This window comes from Ammodytes marinus (assembly GCF_949987685.1).
Source record: "Ammodytes marinus genome assembly, chromosome: 24".
Classification (NCBI taxonomy): domain Eukaryota; kingdom Metazoa; phylum Chordata; class Actinopteri; order Uranoscopiformes; family Ammodytidae; genus Ammodytes; species Ammodytes marinus.
The window spans coordinates 2,726,096-2,740,591 of record NC_137228.1 but is presented as its reverse complement, the minus strand read 5'-3'; the positions used below and the strand labels follow the sequence as shown (position 1 = coordinate 2,740,591).

Genomic DNA, 14,496 nt, shown 5'->3' with positions numbered 1-14,496 from the left:
TTTTTTATATAGCTTTTCTTAATGGGATCACTCACCCGGAAACTACAGCTGGCGTAGTAAAAAAACATTACCGAATTAGCAAAAACTAAAAAGTTCCTTGGAGCACCTTTAATTTTAATTTTTACACCTTCATTATCAGACAATCGCAGCAAACAAAGAGAGGCAGTAAAATTGGAGATGATTGTGAGAAAAATGCATTATTATGAAAAAGAGTACGAAAAAAAATGAATACTTAATCAAGTTATTTTTGAATAAATAGAATGTTCACAGTGTGCATGGAGCAATGAACCAATCGTGGCTCAGCATTTGGGGCCTTTTTATTGGTCCACGGGTCAATATTTACAATAAGGAAAGCATTCACTTCACTAAGTCAGTGTTGAGGGCATTTAGCATTGTTAGCGCTTCAATGGTAGCATTCAGTGTTCCAAGTTATGACAGGGACAGTTGGATGCATTATAGAGGTTTGATGTGTACTTTCCCACATAACTACAGACAAGCTTTGAAATACATGATGGCGTAAAGCAGGGTTTTTTGTTCCAAGGACTGTTATATTAATTTAAAAACAATTCAGGGACCAGTAGTACATTTTTTCGCTGGTTTGCGCCAAACTCTTGGTCCACGCATGTGCATTTTGACATTCACACGGCACCTCGTCTGTTGTGAGAAGAGGTCTAGTATGAGAATGTGGGAGCAGAAAGTGCATTAAGTGACTGAAAAAGGGACATTTACACACACATAGGCTGCATTAAAGCGCTATATAAATGAAATATATTATAATAATTAATAATGCACACCGTCTCAGTTATTGGCGTTGTGACGTGGGGAAAGGGGCATCTGAGAGAAATTAAGATGATGTCATATATTTTTTTTTAAACCGTTCAACCAATAGTTTTAAGCGGTTACAGATCTTCTTAGCGGTAAACAGTTCACCGGTTAACCATGGACATCCCCTAAAGAACAAGGTGTAACCTGGTCACAAGGGCATGTTTCGAAGACACATAGGATGGATGGATGGACCAAAAAAAGACGATCAAAACAATATAAAAACTACAACACTCCATACACAGTCATACTATGAAAAAACATCAGGGGAATGGATCTTTACCCTGTATTCACATCTGATCTATTTCCTCACATTTCAGGATAGATTTTTTTTATTTTTGCTTTCTTAAGTTAGATGAGAAGATAGAAACGCTCTGGTGTGTCATATTGAAGCTAACGGCTAAGAGATGCTAAATTTAGCTTAGCAATACGTTGTCAAAATGGGTTGCTAGCTACGCTCTATGGTTGCTAGCAGAGATACTGGTTGCGTTCCGAATCGCATACTCTTTCTTTTTTCTATTCTACATACTACATCCGACGATAAAAATAATCTAGTTAGGATGCAGTAGGCATACTATTGGGACATACTTTACTCTCTTATTTCATCATAACATTGCGCCTTGATCTTGCCTCTTGCTTTTATATCTGTCGCATCCCCGTTTGTTCTCATATGGAGGCTTCGTCGATGTTACGTCACTTCACGTGCGCACTGGATTGTGGGTCAGAATCGCCCAAATAGGATGCACTTTTCAACACTAACAATCTTGGCCGCATGAAGTAGGACATCCGGGTACTTCTAACCATCCTAAATCTGGCCACAAGAATCGGGACATCCTAAATCTTTTTTCTACATACTATATAGTAGAAAGTATGCGATTCGGAACGCAAACACTGTTGGAGGCCAAGCAACCCGACTATAGGTTACACTCCATGACCACAAACAGATTATCAACGAGAGTGACATCAATCTTCTCACTTAACTCATTTAAAAAAGTGAATAAAATGCATTTCCAAAAAAAATAGTTAAACTACTCCTTTAAATGTGTTTCCTTTTTGTCGCATTAGCTGCATCCCCCATCATGCATCTGTGAAGTCCGTGTGTGTCTTTAGAAATAACACTTAAAATTGTGTAAAGAATACACAAAGGTTTGCAGTATAGTGCATGACTGAATTATCTCTCTCTTTCTGTACATACATATCATTTCATCTGTCGAGGGCGGTTTACGACCTTCCAGTGTTTGCGGGAGGAGGAAACAGACCCTGCGTTCCAACACCCATACTTCTGTACTATTTAGTATGCCAGAAAAAGATTTAGGATTTCCCAATACATGCAAGTCAATTTTAGTATGCTGAAAATACATACATGCTCCACTAACTCCAATAGCATTTTGGAGTATTCGTCGACATAATGAAAAGAAATTTCATTGATTGATTTTTTTTCTCTCCTGTGGCCCTAAAACTCTTCTGTTCTTTAGTATGTAGTGTAGTAAAAAGAAAAAGTATGTGATTTGGAACGCAGGGAGAGTTTTTTTTTTTTTTGGAAACGGGGCAGCTCTAGTTTTAACTGTCTGTAGTGTAGTATACCACTGGAACTGTGCTCACGTCAGATACATACTAGATTAAAAGAAGCAATCCAATACAGGGCCCGTCTGCATTATTAATATATGATTCATATGAATACATGTGCAAACAGAAGCTCTGTTGCCTGTGCTGTGGAAGACTGTGGGGGCTATATAGTGTACATGAGTGTTTGCGTAGCATGTTAGCATGTTGTCTCGATTGCGATGGTAACCATGCAGTCTAAAAAAAAAAACACTACAAGTTAGCAACTATGTAAACCTTTGAGTTAAAGAACAGCAAAAAAGCCTGACGTGATTGACAGCAGCATAATTGCCAGTGTTTCTATTTTTTCACATGCTTCTATGGCCCGCCCCCACTCCCTCCCAACACACAGGCAAGGCAGAGACATACAGCCAAAAAGAGTCCAGTCAACTGCATGGAACTTTCTAGATTCTATTGCAATTCTGCGTTCCTTGGCAATGAATTCATATCACTGACTGACGTAACCGTTTTTCTGTATGTCTCTGATTCGGCAATCGCAAACAGACCGTAGAAAAAAACAGCAGTTGTTACATTATAAATATACTGGAAGAATAAAAATACGAGGGGGGGTGCTTGATTGACTTTCTTTGAAGACTTTTGAGGCATCTGGATTAGTAAATCAAGCCCCCCCCATCCTCACACACAGTTAGTTCAAAATGTATTTTAAACATATACTGTATGTACACAGTCAAAGCACTGGGACAGTCAGCTAAAGTTAGGTTGTAATGCTGGTGTTGCATTCGTCGGCTGCATTGAGAGTGTTAACACACTGCAAGAAATACTGAAGCCTCACATTATGGCCTGGTAAGACACACCATAATCTACAATAGACAAACTACCTCTCCATCTAGTGTGTCCAAGACAATTCAGAACGTATTGATGCTGGGCTACTTTAAGACCTACTTCACTGGTGGAACTATGAAGGTGTGTTGAACTGTGAGATCCTAAGTAGTATAAATTTGCAAACATTTTAGAAATTGGGTTCATCCTAGCCTGAGAAAAGGCAGAAAGAGTGTTTTATGGTCTCACTATCTCACCCTACATTTTCCCATGTGTGACATCACATTACCGGAGTTCACAACATGAGGCCACACGTGTAGCCCAATGCTCGGCAACACCTGACACATACGGCTCTTCATAATGACAAACCGTCAAGCTAACTTTTTACAGTGTTCCCAAGTCATTTGGTTGACAGCAATGCTATGACCACTAATAGAAATGACAGTCAACTGTGTTTATAAGGCCTCAACTCACTCTTTAAATGATGACACAGCTCATCACTGTCTATGGAAGCCCTCAGATGTCCATCACATCAAATAATGGGGGGTGCCGTGGACATTTTTTTTTCTTTCTATTCTACATACTACATCTGACCATAAAAAGAATCTAGTTAGGATGCAGTAGGCATACACTTTGGGACCTAGTTTTACCTATTTGTTTCATCATAACACTACGCCTTGCCCTTGATCTTGCCTCTTGCTTTTATATCCGTAGCATCCCCTGTTTGTTTTCATTCGGAGGCACCGTCGATGTTACGTCACTTCCGATGCACACTGGATTGTGGGTCAGAATCGCCCCAAATTGCATGCAACACTGAAAATCTCGTCCGGATGTAGTATTTCCAACCATACTAAATCTGGCCACAAGAATCGGGACACCCTAAATCTTTTTTTTCTACCATACTTAATAGTAGATAGTATGGGGATTTGGAACGCAGGCTTGATATTCAACTCATCGCTGTCTAACTTGGCTTTAGCCCTCTGTCCCATTGCTTTTTTTCTTGCTTTTTGTTTTTGACAGAATGTGGATTTGAGTTTTTTTGCGGCTCAGAAGGTGAAGGACTGGGAGTACAGCTCCTCTTCTTGTGCAACATATTCTTTGCTCCTCTCCTCCTCTTCCTCTTTCCCCTGGGGAAGGGACGGGGGCGTGGCCTTGGCCTCAGGACGGCTGGGGAGAGAGAGGGGACACAACACACACATTTTGATTTGTACCATCAGACACACACAGACGTTTAATAGCTAGCGTGTTCAGCAAGTGTGGATGCTAGAGTGAATGTCGTGGGAGGTGCCGCCAGTTGTTCAACCTAACCTGTACAGCACTGTGCAGCTGCAGATGCCAGCACTAAAATCAGAGTAGGGGAGAACGGGGTTATATGTCACACGGGTTGGTTGTCCCAATCGTTATGTCTCGGAACCAGAAGGCGCTGTCTGTTAGATTTTGGTATGTAAATATCCAGAATTGGGATCAGAGTTAGACTGCTGAATTTGAGGTGAGAGGACTGTTTGTGTTTTTCATGTCAAATTGAAAATATTTAGCTCCTCAGTATTTTTCTTCGAGGCTTTTACACAATGGGTTTATAACAAAAGTTGTGACCCTAAAAAAGTGTGAAGGGTAAACTATAGTTTAGATTGTGGTTAGCGAGCTAATTAGTTGTCAGATGGTTGTTGGCCTTGATGCTAGCAAGAAATTCAAGTTGGGGTTGGGCGTCACATTTTTTGGGGGGTTGGTTGTCACATGTTATCCAAAGGCTGCAGCCAGAAAAGGAACCCAATAACGAAAGAAATTGTCAAGCTGTATCCTCACTGACACCCCAGAGAAAGAAAGAATAGAGCAGGAAAAGGCAGCTAGCATGCAAAAGAAAAAAGGGGAACAAAATCAAAACAACCCAGTGCATCCCAAACTAGACCAGCTGCCAAGGCTACAGTAAGTTACGTAGGCCTATTTGTCAACTTGACAATGCAATTAAACTTTCAAATTTAGTTCTGCTTTTTTGCCTTCTTTTTAAGATGATTCCCATTAAGATAACATTGTGACAAACAACCCCATAGTGTGTGACAACCGACCCCTTGATGGGGTTGGTTGTCACAATGTGTAAGGGTGTCTTTGATGATTAATTTCTTTCTAGAAAAAGTGAGGGGTACACATTTCAAGCCAACACATTAAGCTTCAATTTAATGTAGGAATGACTATTGAAAGATGTTTAGGTGATGAGCAATTCTCACTAGAGTAAAAAGTGTGCCTACTATCCCCGGTCTCCCCTACATTTATTTTTTATTTATTTAACCTTTATTTAACCAGGAAAGTCCCATTGAGACTCACAATATCACACTCACAGCATAGAAACAGAAATTAAAATGATAAAAAACTGTTATCAATTAAAATAATAAAAAACAGTTACAACTAAAAGGGGTGGTCTGAAGTGCTCTCAGCTTAGATTTAAAAGCGTTCAAAGACATAATTTCGGTTAGTTTAAAGTCTTTGTCTAAAATCTACATGATGAATGGCAACACTTCATGATCTCAACATCGGTTGAAAGTAGTAGATTCAGCTTCCGTTATGGTCAGAAATGTCAGATTTGACAGCAACAATCATTCATTCTGGAGCCTTCCGTCTAATGTTATGGTGACAATTGTATTTTTTTAAATGGTGCAAAAGGCGGCCATCTTGGGGAAAAAATGTGAGAGATGTGTGCATGCCAAAGTGTGGTGCTTGTATCACAATTTGAACGTTTTTTTAACACAACAGAAGACAGTGGAGGGACATTGGGCCTGTGAGCAGCGGACAGTGGACAGTGGACATGCCCCCCCCAAGGGTGAAAACAGGGATGCCAAACAGGTGAAGGTATGGTGTGGTTTACTGAACATCATGTCAAAGCAAGAGCCGTATCCCCATTCACACACATGCACATGAGGAAGAGCAAACATTTTCTGTACCCACCTTACGCTGGATGGATGGATGGATGGATGGATGGATGGATGGATGGATGGATGGATAGATGGATAGATAATAATAATAATAATTAATAATTGATAAGATTTATATATCAATTATTAATTATTAATTAATTAGATAGACAGACAGACAGACAGAAATAGATAGATAGATAGATAGATAGATAGATAGATAGATAGATAGATAGATAGATAGATAGATAGATAGATAGATAGATAGATAGATAGATAGATAGATAGATAGATAGATAGATAGATAGATAGATAGATAGATAGATAGATAGTGCTTTAAGCAGTCCCGCTTTCTCATTGGGTCACTCACAGTTGCTATTCCCAGGGGTTTCGTTTTCCGAGCAGCCAGCCACACCGCAGGCCTGGGATCAGTTTAATGGGATCTACCATATTGTGTGTCTATATAGTGTGCGCGTTTCATAAAGCCGATCTCTCAGTCACTCGCTTTGCATGTAATCGGCAAATAAACTTTTCGGGGATCCCACTACTGATAATCAATCAGAAGAGAGAACGCTACACACCGGCACCCGTCTCACTGACGGTGCACGTGCAGAGCGACAGATGGGTGAATGTTTATGCGCCTACAATGGCGGAGCAGGTAAAAATCCTTCCCAATGCCTGTTTTGATGGTTTTTATCATGTCTTATCACACTTATGGATCTGAGATGATGCTAGATAACTCACTGCTTGAAGACCGCAGTGCATTAATGTGATGACGTGGGGACGAGGGAGGGGACTGCTAACTGCAGTCACTGACAGGAAGTTAGCTAAACTGACCATTCCGCTTACTGAACCTTTAAGTTCATATGCGAGTCAAGGCAGGTGACCTAATACTTTTGGCAATATAGTGTATGTGTTGATAACAGTATGGTAAAGATGCACTATCAGCTGTAGTACTGAAAGTTGAGTTTTTTTTTACATTAGGCCAGCATTAGCTCTTGTTCAGGTTTGGGGGGGGGAGGGGGTCAATTTAAACAGTGAGGGAGGTGAGGGATAGTGACAGTGTGTTACTCTCTCCCCGGTGAGGTGAGTGAGGCCCGGGCAGCAGACAGACAGGCAGACAGACAGACAGGCAGGCTCTCACCTCCTACAGCCCGGAAGAACCAGGGCTTCCTGAGGGAGACAAAGGCTGGAGATGATGGGAGGGTGTGGATGAGGAGAAGGACGCTATGAGAGAGAGAGAGAGAGAGAGAGAGAGAGAGAGAGACAGGAGACAGGGGGGGGGGGGGGCAGAGAGGGCTGAAAACTACCTCTCCCTCTCCGTTAAAGAGCTATCTCACCGGTGGAAACATGAGGCTTTATTGAACTTCGCAGATCCTGTGTAGTATAAATGTGCAGACATTTTTAGAAATCGGTTCAAGCTAGCCTGAGAAAAGGCAGAAAGAGTGTTTTTATGGTCTCTCTCTCTCCGGCTCAAAAGTAAGAAATCCTCCAACTACCACAATGCACTGCGCTCGCTGCTTAGCTCGCTGCCCTCCGAGGCACCACCCGCCTTTACCGTGTCATGTGGTCTGATCTCTGACTCTTAAATAGCGATTTTCTAATGATAAAACACTGTTTGCGTATCGGTGAAGTATTATGACCAATGGTGGAAGGGCTGTTGAATTGGAGGTTGCTGGTTGGCTAAGGAAAGCTGATCTGATTGGCCATATACTTTACTTTATTAACCGTGTGTCAATGCAAGAACACTTTATACGATAAAAAGGCGCTAGGTTGTGTGTAGTAAGGCACCCCATCAGTGCGATCTCCCTACCCACTTCGCCACTGCCGCCACCTACTTTAGACACTAACAACATAGTCCATTCATTTGGTGAGTTGTGGGTAACCAGGGGCTGTTGTATGAAAAACACTCAGCTCAAAGTGGCCATGATTTCTAAAACACAATCCCTGTGTTCCAATCCCCATACTTTCTGCTATTTAGTATGGTGGAAAAAAAAGATTGAGGATGTCCCAATGCTTTTGATCAGAATTAGTATGCTTAAAAAAAATACCCACAATCCAGTGCGCACCGGAAGTGACGTCACATCGACAGAGCCTCTGTGTGAAAAAACAACCGGGTGATGCGACGGATATAAAAGCAAGAGGCAAGATTAAGGCGCAATGTTATTATGAAATAAACAAGTTAAAAGTATGTCCCAAGTGTATGCCTACTGCATCCTAATTAGATTCTTTTTATGGTCAGATGTAGTGTGTCGAATAGAAACAAGAAAAGAGTATGCGATTTGGAATGAAGGGCATGATAGCACACATCCACAGCACTCACACTTGGCTCACAAGATGGCGCCCTTACCTTAATCAGAGGGTTTATGACACCGACATTGGCACTGGAATTGAAGACCTTGCTGAAGCCCGTGTCTCTGTTGACCAACTCCAACTGGTAGAACTTTTTATCGTCCTATGAAGAAAGATAACGTGACAATATGGCTGCCGTGGGTGACACTTTACAATAAAGGGTACGCTAATTAACTGTCATTTAATGATTAGTCAATGCTATTAATGGTTTGTTAAAGCTAAGCTAATGCTTATTAATATTATTATTATTACTATTAATTATGCTTAATTATTAAAGGGGTACTGTGTAATATGACATCATCAAGAAAGTTCTAGAAAGTTCTAGAAATATAACGCTCCCTAGGTAACCCCACCCCTTTTGAATAATAACAGAAGCTACAGTGGCCTTCAAGGACAAGAACAATTCTAACTTCTAAACAATGCACCTGATGACATTCCAACCAACATGGATTCCTCCATAAGACCTACCTGCTCAATGTACAAAATGTAATATTAATATTTGTAATTCTCCGCTCAGGAGGATCATTCAGATTATTGGCAGAGGTGATTTTACACCAATGAGGACATATGTATGAATGAGAATATTGATTTTAGCTAATAAATTACTTAAAATGTTACAGTGTCCCTTTAATGGCAGCCAGTCAGTCAGTGTGCTTACCACCAGCTTCTTGACCAGCCCCTCTCTCTCCGTCACCATCTCCCTCAGCTCTGCGATCACGTGCAGGTCTTCCGGTCGGCTTTCTCTGTGTCGGAGCTTATCTTCTGTCCCCTCCAACCTGGACATCCACACACAGGGGGTGGGGGGGATGTAATGCAGAGTAGTAACGTTAGGTCTGTAGATTCATTTATTAAAAGGTGCAGTGTGTAACATGAAATCATCACAACAGTTGGTGTCTATGGCTCCTGTTCAGAGAAGCAACAGAAATTCTTCAAGAACATTCCAGCGTCATTGTTGAAATGGTGACATTCCAACTATGACGCTTCCAAAATGGCGGCGCCCATGCCTTGGTCCATGGTATGGAGAAATACGGAGATATAAGAGACCCTTTCTAAGGGCAAAATAATGATCCTAAAAGAAAAATCAGCTATTATGCACTAAATTAAACGTACTTATGGATATTATAATTATTTTCTACCAAGTCTGCTATGAAAAAAATCCCCAAATTCTACATACTTTTATATCATTTGTCATAAACAGGCCTGAAATACAGACATGCAAACAGCATGAATGATGGCCAGCCTGTCTCATAGAGAGGGCGCTGTGAGCAGTGCAAGGGTTTGGGGTGCCTTGCTCAAGGGTTCGCCTCACCTCAGCAGAGCATCTTACCAGTCCACACTCCAACACTGGCAACACGGACTGAGCTACCACGTGAGGCGCTAGTGTGAGCGTGGCAGGTCTTAAAAAAAATCTGTGTGCTTTTTTCGACAGGTTTAATGGACACATAACACCTACATTATTAACAGGAGTTTTGTCATCACTTTTCTGGACTGCTGGCACCAGGCATTTTCTATGACGGTATCCACGGTAATTAAAGGAATACCTTTGCTATTTTTTATTACCGGTATACGGTAATACCTCCCAACCCTAACCGCCCAAAGAAGAAATCAATCCCATTTTTTCCCAGTAGAGACAGAAAGACAGACAGTTGAGTTGCTGTTTAAAAAGGAAAAGCAAGCCGTGTACGTACAGTATCTTCAGGGCTGAGATCTTGTCTTTGAGGACCTCCTGGGCCTTGTTGAAGTCAGCTAGCATGATCTGTGTCTCTCTGTGGTGGAGCACACTGAGCTCCCCTAGGTCTCTCTCCTGTCTCTTGGTCAGGTCCTGCTCATGCGCCCTGCAGAACACACACACACGCACACGCACACACACACACACACACACACACACACACACACACACACACACACACACACACACACACACACACACACACACACACACACACACACACACAGGGAACCACAAGATTGACAAAGCAATTAATAACGACAAAGGTCTCTGGTTGGATCCCCCGGCACCGGACAGGAGGATGTTAATAGTAAAACAAGCCGTTCAAATGGTTATTCACTCAAAATGGCAACGATGCCAACACTGATATTCCTTTTTTTATTCTTTACTTCAAGATGCCTATTTACAACAGGCGAAGGGACAGCCGATGAAAGCTAGCTTTTAATTTTTCAATCCTAAAATATGTAAATTAATATACAATGTCCCAATTCTTAACCTTTATTTCTACAGGTAAATCCCATTGAGACCGAAGACTCTTTTACAAGGGAGACCTGTTTTCCTTTCCCACATTACCATTCACACACACAATCACACACCGATAACAGGCTAACTATCGACATTCACACAAGGCAAGGTGGGTGAAGTGTCTTGCCCAAGGACACAACAACCATGACACAGGTGGCAATACAATCTGAATTAGAAAACAGACAGTATTTGTATTGTGTAACCTGATCTGGTGGTTAGCTTCACTGCGCACACGCAGCACCTCTTTGCCCTTGATCTCCAGCTCTCTGGTCAGAGTGTGGATGGTCTCGTTCAGCGAGTGGATCTCATGGTCCAGGTCGCTGATGCGGTTGCTACGCGAACACAACTCCGCTTGGAGGTCTGAGATACGAACCAAGAGCTCTTGTTCCTGGACACAATACATGAACAGTGTTAGCAAAAGGTGCTAGGTAGCACACACAAAGGTGCTAACTAGGTAGCACACTCAAAGGTGCAAGCTAGGTAGCACACTCCAAGGTGCTAACTAGGTAGCACACTCAAAGGTGCAAATTAAGTAGCACACTCAGTGGTGCAAACTAGGTAGCACACACAGTGGTGCAAACTACGTAGCACACTCAAAGGTGTTAACTAGGTAGCACACTCAATGGTGTTAACTAGGTAGCACACTCAAAGGTGCAAGCTAGGTAGCACACTCAAAGGTGCAAGCTAGGTAGCACACTCGAAGGTGCTAACTAGGTAGCACACTCAAAGGTGCAAGCTAGGTAGCACACTCGAAGGTGCTAACTAGGTAGCACACTCAAAAGTGTACACTAGGTAGCACACTCAAAAGTGTACACTAAGTAGCACACTCAAACAAAAGGAGAAGAGCTACCTGCTGGTGGCTGTGCTCCATGGCCTTCTCCAGCTCTCGTTTGACAGTAGTGTGCTCCTTGATGTGGATCTGTTTCAGATGCTCTATGGCTGTAGCATGGAGGTGGTTGAGTTCAGCACGGAGAGAAGCTGCCATACAAGAGACACCACCGTTTTTTTATACATTATAAAATCTACACCAAACATCAATCAACATCTTAGCAACATGGCTCTCTCTCTTTATGTCACACATTTCAACACAATCCCTGCATTCCAATCCCCATACTTTCTGCTATTTAGTATGATACAAAAAACTATTTAGGATGTCCCAATTCTTGTGGTCAGATTTAGTATGCTTTAAAAATACCCGGATGGCTATTACAACCGGCCGAGATTTTTGGTCTTGAAAACAGCATGCTATTTGGGTCGATTCTGACCCACAATCCAGTGTGAACCGGAAGTGGCGTCACATCGACGGAGCCTCCGACTGAAAACAACCGGGGAATGCGACGAATATAAAATCAAGAGGCAAGATCAAGGCGCAATGTTGTGATGAAATACATAAGTAAAAAGTAGGTCCCAATTGTAGCATACTGCATCCTGACTAGATTCCTTTTATGGTCGGATGTAGTATGTAGAATAGAAAAAAAGTATGCGATTTGGAACGCGGGGGAAAGTATCTAATAAAATAAAGCATGGGGGGAAAGAGAGGTGGTTGAAAGAGCCCCCCAAAAAAGCAGGTTTTTTACCCAGCTTGGCCTTGCCCTCGTCTTCCAGCTCAAAGCGTAGTGTTTGGAGCTCCTGGTCTGACTGCTGTCTGAGGATGTCAAAGGTTCTCCGGTGGGCCTCCTTCAGCGCATGCACCTCCTCCCTCTGCTCCTGCTTTAGACGTTCCTCAAGGGCCTGCAAGCCAAGGGACCACAACTTACAGCAAACACAAACACACACACACCTTTATACTAACCCTAACCCTCTAACCCTAACCCCTAACCCTAACCCTTTACATGGGGGCTGACACAGTTGTGACACAGGGCTGACAAAAGTGTAACCCTAACCCTAATCCTTTAACCCTAACGCTAACCCTCTAACCCTAACCCCTACCCCAAGGGCCTGCAAGCCAAGGGACCACAACTTACAGCAAACACACACCTTTATTCATGGGGCTGCAGGTGATATTTTTTGGTTAATATACATGTTAAATCACTCTTTATTCATACAGCAATCACTTAAACAGTATGCACAGTTCATAACACAGGTCTCCCTGTCATCCAGCTTGGCAGTAATTGCCAGATAACATTTTGTGTATCCTGCTCGTTTTTATCCAGTCAGGAGACAGGGCGCTATAAAGAGGCGGGTCTCTGTGCCCCGTTAACGATGACTCGCTGCTCTCCATCGCGGCACTATCTGACGAAGACGGCTGTGTGTTCATGTGGTGGTGACGTAGGGACGAGGGAGGGGACTGCTAACTGCTAGTCACTGACAGGAAGTTAGACTAAAAGTACAATATCACTTACGTCTCCTTTAAGTAGGGGTGTGGAAAAAATATTACTTCATGTAAAAATCGTGATTCCTATCATCTGAGAATCTGATTCTATTCATAATTTGCAAAAAATCTATTTTTTCAATTTTATTTATCTTAGCATTTACCGGATGCCTCTGTTGCTATTTGTTTCATCAGACAATATTCAGGAGATTTTTGTCAAATTAGTAATACCAAATCACAGACTAGAGAGTGCAGTAGACGTGAGGGATCCCAAGCCAAAGAGTGCACGCCTACATGCTCATAGGTGGTGTGGAGTGTTTGAGTCCTACCCTTATCTGGTGTTGTCTGGCCTCCTCCATTGTGCTCAGTGCACAGCAGTGAGCGTCCTGTAAGCGGTGCTCTCTCCTCTGATGTTCCCTCTGCAGCTCTGCAAACACACACATAGGGCTGAGTTCCAAACGGCCTACTAACGTCCCCTCTCCTACATACTCAACATGTATAAACTCCATACTGTCTACTTAACGATCCATTGTGTATGTGAGGTTTGTCGGACCGTTTACACTGAGGTATACATAGGAGCACTAAATAATAATAAAAAAAAAATTCCATTTGTAAAGACACAATGCATTGTGGGGCGGTTGAGTAGGAAAAGTAACCTATCGATCCATGCACAAAATCTTCCCGGAAGTAAGTACTCATCCGGGCATTTCTCGCCTACACAAACTTGCATACACAACCGTCACATACTCAAATTGATGTCAAAATGAGTATGAGTAGGATGTTAGTAGGACTTTTAGTATGAGTAGGACGTTAATAGGGCATTTCCAACACTGAACTTGACTGTAGCAGCTTACCTTTGAGCTTTTGGCTAAGGAGCTCCCTCTCCTGGCTGAACTGAGACTGCAGCTGTTGGAGAGCAGACTGGGACTGGGACAACTGGAGCTCTAGAGACTGTTTCAATAGAGAGATCTGCACAGAGAGGAGAGAGGAGGGAATACTGAGGGGGAACTACCCATCTGTACTAGGCTGCATTCCAAATGGAAACAAAGAATGGACAAACGGACGGATAATAAAAGGCTCAATGGGACAGGCCAGTGTGCAAAAAGCATGAAAAGTACCAAACAGTCATACAACAATACACAGAGCTCCATTCACTTTATATTGAATGACACCTGTATTCTGCAAACAAACTTAATAAGAACTTAATAAGACATGTCTTTCACAAATACACGTTACTTTCTTTAAAGCCACGACTCTTGTCTGTCTATACGAGCTGTTTTTGTGAAAAATTATTGAGTAATTTTCAATATCGAGACAAAACTCTTAACTAATGTATGCTAATGTTAGCCTTCTGCTGTAGGCTAACCCTCAGGTATACTCCATCCTCGCCAGGTCGGATGGGAAAAAACACCTCAATATTGAAAATGACTCAACAATTTTTCACAAAAACAGCTCATATAGACAGACAAGAG

General features: G+C 42.2%; 1 protein-coding gene across 1 annotated transcript in view; it reads right to left on the bottom strand.

The window, feature by feature from the left end:
* Nucleotides 1-4,250: 4,250 nt before the first annotated feature.
* The window catches only part of LOC307269633 (protein FAM184A-like), a gene marked incomplete at both ends in the record, with an annotated part of 31,873 nt that continues 21,627 nt past the window's right edge, over nt 4,251-14,496 (bottom strand). Inside the window, 11 exons of the mRNA XM_080052630.1 lie at nt 4,251-4,371; nt 4,513-4,545; nt 7,252-7,280; nt 8,458-8,562; nt 9,118-9,235; nt 10,148-10,294; nt 10,917-11,101; nt 11,564-11,691; nt 12,291-12,444; nt 13,354-13,451; nt 13,879-13,993. Coding sequence (XP_079908756.1) covers nt 4,251-4,371; nt 4,513-4,545; nt 7,252-7,280; nt 8,458-8,562; nt 9,118-9,235; nt 10,148-10,294; nt 10,917-11,101; nt 11,564-11,691; nt 12,291-12,444; nt 13,354-13,451; nt 13,879-13,993 — 1,233 coding nt within the window. The remainder of the gene's footprint in view (nt 4,372-4,512; nt 4,546-7,251; nt 7,281-8,457; nt 8,563-9,117; nt 9,236-10,147; nt 10,295-10,916; nt 11,102-11,563; nt 11,692-12,290; nt 12,445-13,353; nt 13,452-13,878; nt 13,994-14,496) is intronic.